At 45.9% G+C, this 14,439-nt stretch overlaps 1 protein-coding gene across 1 annotated transcript; it reads right to left on the reverse strand.

Moving 5' to 3' along the window:
* Positions 1 to 13,292: 13,292 nt before the first annotated feature.
* Positions 13,293 to 13,847, reverse strand: LOC140912110 (interferon epsilon-like). The gene has a single exon (XM_073346272.1). The coding sequence runs from the start codon at positions 13,845 to 13,847 to the stop codon at positions 13,293 to 13,295; it is 555 nt and encodes a 184-aa protein (XP_073202373.1).
* Positions 13,848 to 14,439: the final 592 nt, after the last annotated feature.

A 14,439-nucleotide genomic window follows, 5' to 3' on the forward strand; every position in this document is an offset into this window, starting at 1 on the left:
AACCCAACACCCAACAGGTAAAAAACATCACGTGGCTAACCCCAACCAGATAAAGGAGGGGACACTGGTATGGTTTTTAGATGGAAGTTGTAGGTATCGGGGGGACATAAAACTGCAGGCTTAGCTGTTGTGGGAATCAGAGGAAATGAGACAGTCAGCATCGTTGGTTTCTCACTAGAAGCAAGGTCAGCTCAGGAGGCAGAACTGTCAGCCTTGCTAACAGCTTTAAATGAAGTGGATTCCAAATTTGAGCCAGAATGTTGGGTGGTGGTAGATTCAGATTATGTATGTCGTGGGGCCACATTAATGCTGAGATGGTGGGTGGATAATCATGTCAGGGCAACAGACGGCTCCACAACCAAGCATGCTACCTGGTGGAAGCAAGTGGAGGAGCTCAGTCACCGTTTTACATGGATCAATGTGGTAAAGGTAAAGGCACATAAGAAAACAGGACCCCACAGCAAAGAAAATAATCTGGTTGATGCAGAGGCCAAGCAGGCTGCAACAGAGGCACCCCCATGGCCCTGGTAGCCAAAAGAGAGCGTTCTTGTAGCAGTGATAACAAGAAGTGGGCTGGATATAGATCACAGAGAGCGAATTTGAGAGTTGCAAAAATCTGATCCAGGACTGGAAGGCATCATGAAACATCATGATACCCCGGGTTTGAGGAGGCAGTGGAAACTTTAAAAAGATTGTGCTGGTGGCCAGGAATGGCAGCTGATTTAAAATCACATCTGAAACGTTGTTTGGACTGTGCCAGGCACAACCCACTTCACAAGGTGTTAAGGGGAGAATTAATGAGAGCAGCCCCAAAGGGACCTTGGGAAAGAATACAACACCCCTTTCTACCCTACACTAGGGTATGTTAATTCTAGCACCTGAACAAATTAATTCTCAAATCCCCCGTGCAGTTTCCATTAGATACCAACACTAATTTCTTCTTCTAAATTGTTTTATAGTGTTGCTATATTCTTTAAAATTAGAGTTCTTTAAAATCCTAGCCATAGTTTCCTAGTTAGCTATGGCCTAATCCTAACGATTTTATTTAAATGACTAGTCTCATTAAAATCCCTCATGGTTTAATGAGTGGGATTTGGCCCTTTTCATTTATTTTGACAGGATAGTAGCAAGAGATGAATCCCTGCCGTGTCCCCAGAATTCTAACAACTAGTAAATCAAGTGGGAATAAATCAAAGGCAATGATCACATGGGAACATGTTTGGTACACTCTTGCATTTAATTTCCTGGGTGTTCTAGGAATGCAGAATCAGAGTCACTGAACTTGCTGCAAGGTAACATGAATGTGTGATAAATACATAAATCAACAGGCGTCACTGCTGCTTTGGAGTAACTATCACAACTGCAGTAGTTTTCTATATTATAAAAATATTTATTTACAAATAGTGTGATAAGATTCAAACATAAATATGGCTACAAAGTGTTTTCAGTTTAGGAAACACAAGTAATAGTTTTAAAAACTCAACTGTTTAGATAATAACTTTGTATAAACTGTTTTGTTTGATCCAGGACCTGATCTTTATATCAGACTTTACTCAACATCATCAGAAGGCTTAAACAGATCATTTGTTTCTGTTTGGAGAATCTCAGGCATGCAGGCTGTATTGCTCACCTTTTGGGAAATAGGTCTTTGCAACGTTTTATTCCCCTTTCAGTGTCAGGGTAAAGCTTTAGATCCACAAACTTCCTGAATCTATTTTTTTGCCTCCAAATCTGCATCTGAACAGGTCTCCATGATGTTTATTTTGGCATGTCTTTATGGAATTACTGTTCCAGGCAATTTGGGTGAGATTTTTATTAAAGGCACTGAAGATCTGATGTGCGATCTCTTGGACTGTCATCTTAGCATTTGCAGTAGACACATAGCTGTCAAGATCATAGTATATATATAGTATTACACTCCTTGTCGGTTAATAAACTGCAGATTGTAAAGTCTTTTGCAGACTCAATATTTTTCATCCATGTCTCTGAATTGATTTATGTCCAAGTCTTAAAACATTTTTTTTAACAAAGTGGTTTCCCTGCTGCACCACCATCATTTTCCTTTTCCATGAATTTTAAATGAACAAAGCATTTCAAAATATCATGACAGTGACATTTGATAATACAGACAGAGGTGAAAGTAAGCCTGTCCGGCGTACCAGCAAGAGCCAGTACACCACACTGGACCAGACCAGCTTCCCCAGGCTGGCACTTTAAAGGGCCCCGGGCTCCACACAGCGGCCAGAGCCCTGGGCCCTTTAAAGCGCCCCCCCCGAACCCTGCTGTCAGAGCCCCAGAGTAGTGGCAGCAGGGCTCCAGCCATGCTTTAAAGGGCTTGGGGCTCCAGCTGCTGCAGGGAGCCTCAGGCCCTTTAAAGTACCCCTGGGGCTCCCTGCAGCGGCTGGAGCCCCGGGCCCTTTAAAGCGCCACCTGAGCCCCGCTGCCGGAGCCCCGGGGTAGCAGTGGCAGGGCTCTGGCAGTGATTTAAAGAGCCCGGAGCTCCGCTGTGGTAGCAGCAGCCAGAGCCCGGGGCCTTTTAAATCAACCTTGAGCCCCGGGGCTCCCAGCTGCCTCTGCAGCTGGTAGCTCTGGGGGTGATTTAAAGTCCCCAGGGCTCCCAGCCGCAGCCAGAGCCCTGGGGCCTTCAAATCTTGATTTAAAGGGCCCAGGTATTTAAAGGCCTTGCCTCTTCTGGCCAAGGCCACGCCCCCTGTTCAGGACTCCATAAGTCCTTTAAGTTACTTTCACCCCTGAATACAGAACATGTGTAGAGTGCATGTTATCTCAGTCTGTTGCTTCGTTCAAAAGGCAGAAACTTTTCACTTGGAAGAGGCAACTGAGATGTGAGATTCTGGTATACAATATTTCATTCAGTTGAATTTGTATCTGTAGCTGAAGTACTGATAATTCCAAGCTGGAATGAAGAGGGAAATAGTTCAAACACACAGTCCGTTTCTAAATGGATCTTTAACAAATGTTTTCAGAAATGTGCATCTATCTCAGGGGTTGGCAAACTGTGGCCCAGAGGCCACATCTGGCCCTTCTGATGTTTTAATCTGGCCCTCAATCTCCTGCCAGAGAGCAGGGTTGTGGGCTTGCCCTACTCAGTGTGTGCCGTGGCTCCCTAAAGCAGCTGCATGTCCCCCCTCCAGCTCCTATGCAGAGGTACAGCCGGAGCGGGGACATGCCACTGATTCCAGAAGCTGCTTGAGGTAAGCGCCGCCCAGATCCTGCACCCCTGAACCCTTCCCATGCTCCAATCCCCTGACCCAGCCCTGATCCCCTTCCTGCTCTCCTAACCCCTTGGTCCCAGCCTGGAGCACTCTCCTACACCCTCAACCCTCATCTGCAGTCCCATCCCAGAGCCTACACACACACACCTACACCCCAACCCTCTGCCCCAGATTGGAGTCCCATCCCGCACCCTGAACTCCTCATTTCTGGCCACACCCCAGAGCCTGCACTCCCAGAGAGAGCCCTCACCCCTTCCCACACCCCAATCCCCAATTTTGTGAGCATTCATGGCCTGCCATACAATTACATACCCAGATGTAGCCCTTGGGCCAAAAAGTTTGCCCACCCTGATCTATTTTAAGATTAATGCAAGAAAGTTTGGAAGTTAAAGGTGCTCTTGTGTACAAACCAGAGCAAAGTAAGATTTATTGGCTCTGAATAGCATGAACAGAAAAATTCTGCTTGTCCCTTTCAGCCTGCCCCTCACTCCCTCTCTAACAGGAGTCACTTATTTAGTTATAATGCAATATGGGGATGGAATATTCACTCAAGATGACGCTTCTGTTTAGGACGGGGTGGTCAAACTTTTTGACCTGAGGGTCACATTGGGAAATATAAATTGTATGGCGGGCCATGAATGCTCACAAAATTGGGGTTGGGGTATGAGAGGAGGTGAGGGCTCTGGCTGGGATTGAGAAGTTTGGAGAGCAGGAGTGGGATCAGGGCTCCGAGCGGCGCTTACCTCAAGCAGCTCCTGGAAGCAGTGGCATATCCCTTCTCCAGCTCCTAGGCATGGCACGGCTCTGGATCCTAGGTGTCGTGTGGCCCCTGACCCGGCACCCCAGCAAGAGCTCGTGGGCTGGCTTTAAATGGCTTGCGGTATGGATCCAACCCATGGGCCGTAGTTTTCCCACCCTTGGTTTAGGGCAACAAAGTTGAGGAAGATGGAATGGAGAGGAGAAAATGCTCCCTCTAAACCTTCAACCTATAGGAAATAATTATATTCCTGGATATATAATGTGTGTGTGATTATATAAACAAAAAATATAAGTTGTCATAAATATAAAGGGAAGGGTAAACCCCTTTGAAATCCCTCCTGGCCAGGGGAAAGCTCCTCTCACCTGTAAAGGGTTAAGAAGCTAAAGGTAACCTCGCTGGCACCTGACCAAAATGACCAATGAGGAGACAAGATACTTTCAAAAGCTGGGAGGAGGGAGAGAAACAAAGGGTCTGTGTGTCTGTCTATAGTCTGTCTATATGCTGGTCTTTACCGGGGATAGACCAGGAATGGAGTCTTAGAACTTTTAGTAAGTAATCTAGCTAGGTATGTGTTAGATTATGATTTCTTTAAATGGCTGAGAAAAGAATTGTGCTGACTAGAATAACTATTTCTGTCTGTGTATCTTTTTTTGTAACTGAAGGTTTTGCCTAGAGGGGTTCTCTATGTTTTGAATCTAATTACCCTGTAAGATATCTACCATCCTGATTTTACAGGGGGGATTTCTTTATTTCTATTTACTTCTATTTTTATTAAAAGTCTTCTTGTAAGAAAACTGAATGCTTTTTCATTGTTCTCAGATCCAAGGGTTTGGGTCAGTGGTCACCTATGCAAATTGGTGAGGCTTTTTATCCAACATTTCCCAGGAAAGGGGGGGTGCAAGTGTTGGAAGGATTGTTCGTTGTTCTTAAGATCCAAGGGTCTGGGTCTGTAGTCACCTAGGCAAATTGGTGAGGCTTTTTACCAAACCTTGTCCAGGAAGTGGGGTGCAAGGTTTTGGGAAGTATTTTGGGGGGAAGGACGTGTCCAAACAGCTCTTCCCTAGTAACCAGTATTAGTTTGGTGGTGGTAGGGGCCAGTCCAAGGACAACGGGTGGAATATTTTGTACCTTGGGGAAGTTTTGACCTAAGCTGGTAAAGATAAGCTTAGGAGGTTTTTCATGCAGGTCCCCACATCTGTACCCTAGCGTTCAGAGTGGGGGAGGAACCTTGACATGGTGGCATAGTGGTGGGATTAACCTGAAATCATTTTGAGATCCAGTTGAGATTTTCTGAACTAGAAATACAGATTTTAAAAAGGAATTTTTTTTTCGCTTTGGAAAGGAAGTCCAGAAAGCAGCTGAAACTGAAAGCAGCTTGTTTTTTCTCTGCTTTGTGGCCAAGCAGAGACAAAAGGGGATTATCTTTGTGAATTGCAGGTTTTCTTTGCCTGGAGGCAGGGTACTTAACTCCTGCAGGGAAATTCACAGTCTTCCAACCCAGAGGTTTTTTTTTCTTCCTAAAAGTAAATAGGGGGTGTGTGTTCTACCCATTTGCTTTTTCTTTGGGCTGGATAAGCAGGTTCCCAAGTAGTTGGAAGTTTTTTGCTTTAATTTGGGCCCAGAGCAGAGACAAGGGAATTGTCTTTTTCTGTAGGCTGACAATCACTATCAGAGAATAGATATTCTATTCCAGCACAGCAAAATTTTACAGCCAAGTTTTGTTTGTTTATTTCTAAACCTCGGGTGTAAAGTTAGTTAAAAACAGAGAGGTTAGAATGACCAAATCCTCAGCTCGACTACAGCTGGAATTAGCCAAATTTCAGGCTGAGGAAAAACAAAGGGAACATGAAAGACAGATAGAACTCATGCGGCTGGAGAAGGAGGTACAGGAGGCTGCCCACAAGAGGGAAATGGAGGCAAGGAAGCATGTGGAGGAGGAGAAGGAAAAAGAGGAAGCATATGGAGGAGGTGGAGAGGATAAAGGCCCGGCAGAATATACCAACAAACCCTAGCAATCCTTCTCCAGGTACCACTTCCCATCCCAGAAAGTTCCCCACCTACAAGGCAGGTGATGATACTGAGGCCTTCTTAGAAAACTTCGAAAGGGCCTGCCTTGGGTACAACATCTCTACTGACCAATACATGGTAGAGCTGAGGCCGCAGCTCAGTGGACCTTTAGCTGAGGTGGCAGCTGAAATGCCTAAAGAACACATGAACAAGTATGAACTGTTTAAATCCAAGGCGAGAGTCAGAATGGGGATAACACCCGAGCAGTCTCGTCGGAGGTTCAGAGCCCTAAGGTGGAAACCAGACATGTCATTTACCCGACATACCTACCACATTGTGAAACATTGGGATGCCTGGATATCAGGAGCAAGTGTTGAATCTCCAGTAAATTTGCCCTTCCTAATGCAAATGGAACAATTCTTAGAGGGTGTTCCTGAGGAAATAGAAAGATACATCCTAGATGGGAAACCCAAAACTGTAATCGAGGCAGGAGAGATTGGAGCCAGATGGGTGGAGGTGGCAAAGAAGAAGAAAACTGGTCGCAGTTGGAGCAGAGACCAGAAGGGACCACCCCAGACCACACCCTATTACCGGGGGCTGCCCAAAGCCCCACCTACCTCCCAAAGAACCCTCCAGACCCCTTATCGTCCCACCACCCCGTTCTCCAGCAACCCTCCTCGCCCCAGTGACCCGTCAGCTGGACGATGTTTTAAATGTAACGAGCTGGGGCATGTAAAGGCCAACTGCCCCAAGAACCCCAACAGATTACAGTTCATTGCACCGGAATCACACCAGAGGTCCACAGGCCCAGATACCTCCCAGATACCCTTGGAGCGGAGGGAAACTGTGAGTGTGGGCGGGAAGAAGGTCACCGCGTGGAGGGACACCGGAGCACAAGTGTCAGCTATCCATGCTTCCTTAGTGGACCCCAATTTAATCAACCCAGAGATCCAAGTGACAATTCAACCCTTCAAGTCCAACTCTTTCAATTTGCCTACAGCCAAGTTGCCTGTCCAGTACAAGGGCTGGTCAGGAATGTGGACTTTTGCAGTCTATGATGATTATCCCATCCCCATGCTGTTGGGGGAAGACTTGGCCAATCATGTGAAGCAGGCCAAGAGGGTGGGAACGGTCACCCGCAGCCAGGCTAAACAAGCCGTGAGGCCTAGCTCTGTTCCGGAAACTTCTATCAGGACCCGGTCAGAGGTGATGGACCCAGACCCCAGGCCAATGTCTGCAACAGCAGTAGTGGATCCAGTTCCAGAGACCCAGACGGAACCAGTCCCAGAACCGGAACCAGCCGAACAACCAACACCAGACCCAGTGTCAGCACTGAATCCAATACTTGCAACCTCAACACCAGAGGGCCCCACCGACCCTGAACTGGCAGCAGCCGATAACCCGACCCAAGAGGCTCAGCCGGAGCCTGAATCCCAACATAGTGCACCAGCGGAGAGCAGTTCACAGTCAACAGAAACAGCTCCATCCCCTATATCGCTTCCAGAGGAACCGAGCCTAGGTCCACAATCCAATGAGGAACTGATGTCTCCAGCATCAAGGGAACAGTTCCAGACCGAACAGGAAGCAGATGAAAGCCTCCAGAGAGCTTGGACGGCGGCACGGAGCAACCCACCGCCTCTCAGCTCTTCTAATCGATCCAGGTTTGTTGTAGAAAGAGGACTTTTATACAAGGAAACTCTTTCTGGGGGACACCAGGAAGACTGGCATCCTCAGAGACAGTTGGTAGTTCCAACTAAATACTTGGCCAAGCTCTTGAGCTTAGCCCATGATCACCCTAGTGGCCATGCTGGGGTGAACAGGACCAAAGACCGTTTGGGGGGGTCATTCCACTGGGAGGGAATGGGCAAGGATGTTTCTACCTATGTCCAGTCTTGTGAGGTGTGCCAAAGAGTGGGAAAACCCCAAGACCAGGTCAAAGCCCCTCTCCAGCCACTCCCCATCATTGAAGTTCCATTTCAGCGAGTAGCTGTGGATATTCTGGGTCCTTTTCCGGAAAAGACACCCAGAGGAAAGCAGTACATACTGACTTTCATGGATTTTGCCACCCGATGGCCGGAAGCAGTAGCTCTAAGCAACACCAGGGCTAAAAGTGTGTGCCAGGCACTAGCAGGCATTTTTGCCAGGGTAGGTTGGCCCTCCGACATCCTCACAGATGCAGGGACTAATTTCCTGGCAGGAACTATGGAAAACCTTTGGGAAGCTCATGGGGTAAATCACTTGGTTGCCACTCCTTACCACCATCAAACAAATGGCATGGTGGAGAAGTTTAATGGAACTTTGGGGGCCATGATACGTAAATTCGTAAATGAGCACTCCAATGATTGGGACCTAGTGTTGCAGCAGTTGCTCTTTGCCTACAGAGCTGTACCACATCCCAGTTTAGGGTTTTCCCCATTTGAACTTGTATATGGCCGTGAGGTTAAGGGGCCATTGCAGTTGGTGAAGCAACAATGGGAGGGATTTACACCTTTTCCAGGAACTAACATTCTGGACTTTGTAACCAACCTACAAAACACCCTCCGAACCTCTTTAGCCCTTGCTAGAGAAAACTTACAGGATGCTCAAAAAGAGCAAAAAGCCTGGTATGATAAACATGCCAGAGAGCGTTCCTTCAAAGTAGGAGACCAGGTCATGGTCTTAAGGGCGCTCCAGGCCCATAAAATGGAAGCATCGTGGGAAGGGCCATTCACGGTCCAGGAGCGCCTGGGAGCTGTGAATTATCTCATAGCATTCCCCACCTCCAACCGAAAGCCTAAGGTGTACCATATTAATTCTCTAAAGCCCTTTTATTCCAGAGAATTAAAGGTTTGTCAGTTTACAGCCCACGGAGGAGACGACGCTGAGTGGCCCGAAGGTGTCTACTACGAAGGGAAATGTGGTGGTGGTGTGGAAGAGGTGAACCTCTCCATGACCCTTGGGCGTATGTAGCGACAGCAGATCCAGGAGCTGTGCACTAGCTACGCGCCAATGTTCTCAGCCACCCCAGGACTGACTGAACGGGCATACCACTCCATTGACACAGGTAATGCTCACCCAATTAGGGTCCAACCTTACCGGGTGTCTCCTCAAGCTAAAACTGCTCTAGAACGGGAGATCCAGGATATGTTACAGATGGGTGTAATCCGCCCCTCTGAAAGTGCATGGGCATCTCCAGTGGTTCTAGTTCCCAAACCAGATGGGGAAATACGTTTTTGCGTGGACTACCGTAAGCTAAATGCTGTAACTCGCCCAGACAACTATCCAATGCCACGCACAGATGAACTATTAGAGAAACTGGGACGGGCCCAGTTCATCTCTACCTTGGACTTAACCAAGGGGTACTGGCAGGTACCGCTAGATGAATCTGCCAAGGAAAGGTCAGCCTTCATCACACATCTCGGGCTGTATGAATTTAATGTACTCCCTTTCGGGCTGCGAAATGCACCCGCCACTTTCCAAAGACTTGTAGATGGTCTCCTAGCGGGATTAGGAGAATATGCAGTCGCCTACCTTGACGATGTGGCCATATTTTCGGATTCCTGGGCAGACCACCTGGAACATCTACAAAAAGTCCTTGAGCGCATAAGGGAGGCAGGACTAACTGTTAAGGCTAAGAAGTGTCAAATAGGCCTAAACAGAGTGACTTACCTTGGACACCAGGTGGGTCAAGGAACTATCAGCCCCCTACAGGCCAAAGTGGATGCTATCCAAAAGTGGCCTGTCCCAAAGTCAAAGAAACAAGTTCAAACCTTCTTAGGCTTGGCCGGTTATTACAGACGATTTGTACCGCACTACAGCCAAATCGCTGCCCCACTGACAGACCTAACCAAAAAGAAACAGCCAAATGCTGTTCAGTGGACCGGAAAGTGTCAGAAGGCCTTTAATAAGCTTAAAGCGACACTCATGTCTGACCCTGTACTAAGGGCCCCAGACTTTGACAAACCGTTCCTAGTAACCACAGATGCGTCCGAGCGTGGTGTGGGAGCAGTTTTAATGCAGAAAGGACCTGATCAAGAATTCCACCCTGTAGTGTTTCTCAGAAAAAAACTGTCTGAGAGGGAAAGCAACTGGTCAGTCACTGAAAAAGAATGTTACGCCATTGTCTATGCTCTGGAAAAGCTACGCCCATATGTTTGGGGACGGCGTTTCCACCTGCAAACCGACCATGCTGCACTGAAATGGCTTCACACCGTCAAAGAAACTAACAAAAAACTTCTTCGGTGGAGTTTAGCTCTCCAAGATTTTGATTTCGACACTCAACACATCTCAGGAGCTTCTAACAAAGTGGCTGATGCACTCTCCCGTGAAAGTTTCCCAGAATCAACTGGTTAAAATCGTCCTTGAGATGTGGAAAATATTGTTAGTCTTTATGTACTTGGTAGTATATTTAGAGATGCATGTGTCTTATTAACTCTGTTTTCCTAGAGCTCCAGGAAGAAATCCCAGCCAGTGTTTCACCCTAGCTGAGATTTGGGGGCGTGTCATAAATACAAAGGGAAGGGTAAACCCCTTTGAAATCCCTCCTGGCCAGGGGAAAGCTCCTCTCACCTGTAAAGGGTTAAGAAACTAAAGGTAACCTCGCTGGCACCTGACCAAAATGACCAATGAGGAGACAAGATACTTTCAAAAGCTAGGAAGAGGGAGAGAAACAAAGGGTCTGTGTGTCTGTCTATAGTCTGTCTATATGCTGGTCTTTACCGGGGATAGACCAGGAATGGAGTCTTAGAACTTTTAGTAAGTAATCTAGCTAGGTATGTGTTAGATTATGATTTCTTTAAATGGCTGAGAAAAGAATTGTGCTGAATAGAATAACTATTTCTGTCTGTGTATCTTTTTTGTAACTTAAGGTTTTGCCTAGAGGGGTTCTCTATGTTTTGAATCTAATTACCCTGTAAGATATCTACCATCCTGATTTTACAGGGGGGATTTCTTTATTTCTATTTACTTCTATTTTTATTAAAAGTCTTCTTGTAAGAAAACTGAATGCTTTTTCATTGTTCTCAGATCCAAGGGTTTGGGTCTGTGGTCACCTATGCAAATTGGTGAGGCTTTTTATCCAACATTTCCCAGGAAAGGGGGGTGCAAGTGTTGGAAGGATTGTTCGTTGTTCTTAAGATCCAAGGGTCTGGGCCTGTAGTCACCTAGGCAAATTGGTGAGGCTTTTTACCAAACCTTGTCCAGGAAGTGGGGTGCAAGGTTTTGGGAAGTATTTTGGGGGGAAGGACGCGTCCAAACAGCTCTTCCCCAGTAACCAGTATTAGTTTGGTGGTGGTAGCGGCCAGTCCAAGGACAACGGGTGGAATATTTTGTACCTTGGGGAAGTTTTGACCTAAGCTGGTAAAGATAAGCTTAGGAGGTTTTTCATGCAGGTCCCCACATCTGTACCCTAGAGTTCAGAGTGGAGGAGGAACCTTGACATAAGTGAAAAGGGATTTGTGCCTCCTGAGAGTGGCAAAGCTGTATAGAACACACAGAAAAACTTATGAACTTTGAAGTCTGTAAGGATTACTGAAAGTTCATCCTTTTTAATGGAAAAAGGAACACTTAGAATCTATTCTAGTCCCTCAGTGTTGGAAGCAAATGCTCGGTGCCACATTTGAAAACTTAGAATCTCCCTTTTCTGGTATAAAGGTTCTGTCCAGAAAGTGTCAAGCACCCAGTCTCTGAAAGTTGAGTCCTTTTAATGTCAAGGTGGGCACCAATCACTAGATACTTAAACAAAAGCTAAAACTCCCACACCTCTTGACTGAGTTTCTAGTTCTGATTGGTTGTATCATGTCTGACTTTAAAACGGTCACCTGTTCAGAACTGAAGTTTATTGCCTTGGGCTTCAAGCTATTGTATTTTGGGGGAGTGAGGGGGGAGAGTACACATTTGAGGGTGGAGGGGAAGGAAACATTTTTGGCAAGTTTTTAAAAATATGTAAAGGCAGCAGTTAGGGGTTTGCAATATTTGAACTATTACCAGCAGAGATGGATTAGTGGGCTGGGCTCAGGTGAGGCTATCAAGGGGACTGAAATACAATGTATCACCTAGATATTGTCACCCTATTGTTACATGGCATCTTATAAAGAGAAAAATAGACATACCATTACAAATCCAGTGGTATTAATTTACAGCACCTACACAGTAAAGGAAGGTAGTCATCTGATCTTGCTACTATTGAAGTCAAAGAGTTTAGCCAATGGTCTCTATGGGAAGAGAACCCTAAATACAGTAACTCCTCACTTAATGTTGTAGTTATGTTCCTGAAAAATGCTACTTTAAGTGAAATGTTGTTAAGCGAGTCCAAGTTCCCCATAATTAATGTAAATGGGGGGGGGGTTAGTTTGCAGGGAAATTTTTCCCAGACAAAAGACATTATGTGTGTGTACACAGATACGCTACAAGTTTTAAACAATTTAATACTGTACACAGCAATGATGATTGTGAAGCTTGGTTGAGATGGTGGAGTCAGAGGGTGGAATATTTCCCAGGGAATGTCTCACTGCTAAATGATGAACTAGCAGTCCGTTGAGCCCTCAAAATTTAACACGTTGTTTATGTAGCCTCACATGCTACAAGGCAGCATGAATGGAGGGAGGAGAGACAGACTGGCAGAGAGACATAGACACACACCTTGTGTGTGTGTGTGTGTGTGTGTGTGTGTGTGTGTGTGTGTGTGTGTGAGTGAGAGAGATGCACATTGTCCCTTTAAGGACACTGACCCGACTCTAAGTACATTGTCTTTTTAATTAGATCAGCAAGTTGAGACAGCAGCTGCTGCCAGCTAACTCCCTCTCTCTTGTGTCCCCCTCTGTCCCAGCTCTGTGGATGGGGTAAAGGAGCATGGGGTGGGGGACACCCTGACATTAGCACCCCTCCCCTGCACAGCAAGAAGGAGGCTCCAGGGAGCAGCTCCAAGGCAGAGGGCAGGAGCAGCAGCACATGGCAGTGGGGGAGGGACAGTTGAACTGCCTGCAATTGGTAGCCTGCTGGGCAGCTGCCACACAGGGAACTTACGGGAGTGGGGAGCTGATGGGGGGGCTGCTGGTCCACCCTAGTTCCAAGCCTCCACCTGCTAGCTCCAACAGGCTGCTCTTTCTGCAAGCATTGGACAAAGCAGGCAGCTGCCAAACAATGTTATAAGGGAGCATTGTGCAACTTTAAACAAGCATGTTCCCTATTTGATCAGCAACGTAACAACATTATCTGGGACAACTTTTTTAAGTGAGGAGTTACTGTATATTAAATTCCACTACATGCCTTTTGGGTTGAAATAATTATTCTGAGGATAATATTTATACCTTACCTTAGTTTTGAAGCCTTATTATCAGCTGGTCAACAAAAAAAAAACATCTTCCCATTTCCAAGCGGATGGTCTCCCAGGCGCACAAGCTATATTGTTTTTCTTTCAGGAAATCCCTGATTCTTCGGAAGTATTTCTTCAGTTTCAGCATGGGGAACAGGAGTTTCTCATTCTCCATCTCTGAATACAAACATGTCTCTAGCTGTTCAGTTTGCTGGTGAAGTCCATTTTGTAATGTCTCTACAGAACTCCTGTCCCAGGCAGCTTGCGTGAGGTTTTTGCTGAAGATATTGAAGATCTGCTGGAGGATCTCCTGGATTACCACCTTGGCATTCTTCTCCTGGGACTCTCTAGGCCTGAGAGCTTTCTGGGGGAACCTGAAGTTCCTATTTTCATTTAGGCATTGTAGAGGAAATTGTCCACCCATTTTGCTCAGAAGCTCTAAGCTTTCCATGTTCACTTTATTTTGCTGGAAGTGAAGCATGTTACAGTCCAAAGAAGAGATTTCAATGGAGAACAGCAGCACAAGGCAAATGTGCAGCAAACACATGGTGGTCATGAGGTCTTCTTTTACTCTGCCTCTGTATGAAGTGTCCTGGAGACAGGAGCTTATGCAGTGTCTTTCAGAGAAGTATTTTTAATCCATGTCTGTGATTTAAATACACTGTAGGTGAAGTTCTTTCATCATTTTCTGCATCTCAAGTTTTCCCTTCTTGAGGCTTATTTGCACTTTGTCTAATTACTTTATTTTTGGTACTTTTTCTACTCTCCCTTTTTTATGGAAGTGAGTAAATTACAAAGATTGTAATATAAATGCATACATGTTTGTCATTAATTATATAAATGCTGTTATGTATAATGTACTAACTATGGCATTCTACACATTTCAGTCCTGAAATTATTCAATTAGACCTTTCATTTTTAGATACAATATCTGCTGGTATTCCAATATCTAGAGTTGAAGTGGGCCATATGTGTCACTGCACTTCAATTTAAAAGCTACCTTGTGTAGTAACTGTCACTCCTGAACAAGTGTTATATATGAATAGAGGTATCCTTACTGTAATGGTTACTAATTCAATGAGCTAAGCAGACACAAACTGCTGTTTCTAAGTCAAGTGCCTCCTCAGAGGTTTCCCAAGGTTTATCTG

Source organism: Lepidochelys kempii, chromosome 5 (genome assembly GCF_965140265.1).
Source record: "Lepidochelys kempii isolate rLepKem1 chromosome 5, rLepKem1.hap2, whole genome shotgun sequence".
Taxonomy (NCBI): Eukaryota; Metazoa; Chordata; order Testudines; family Cheloniidae; genus Lepidochelys; species Lepidochelys kempii.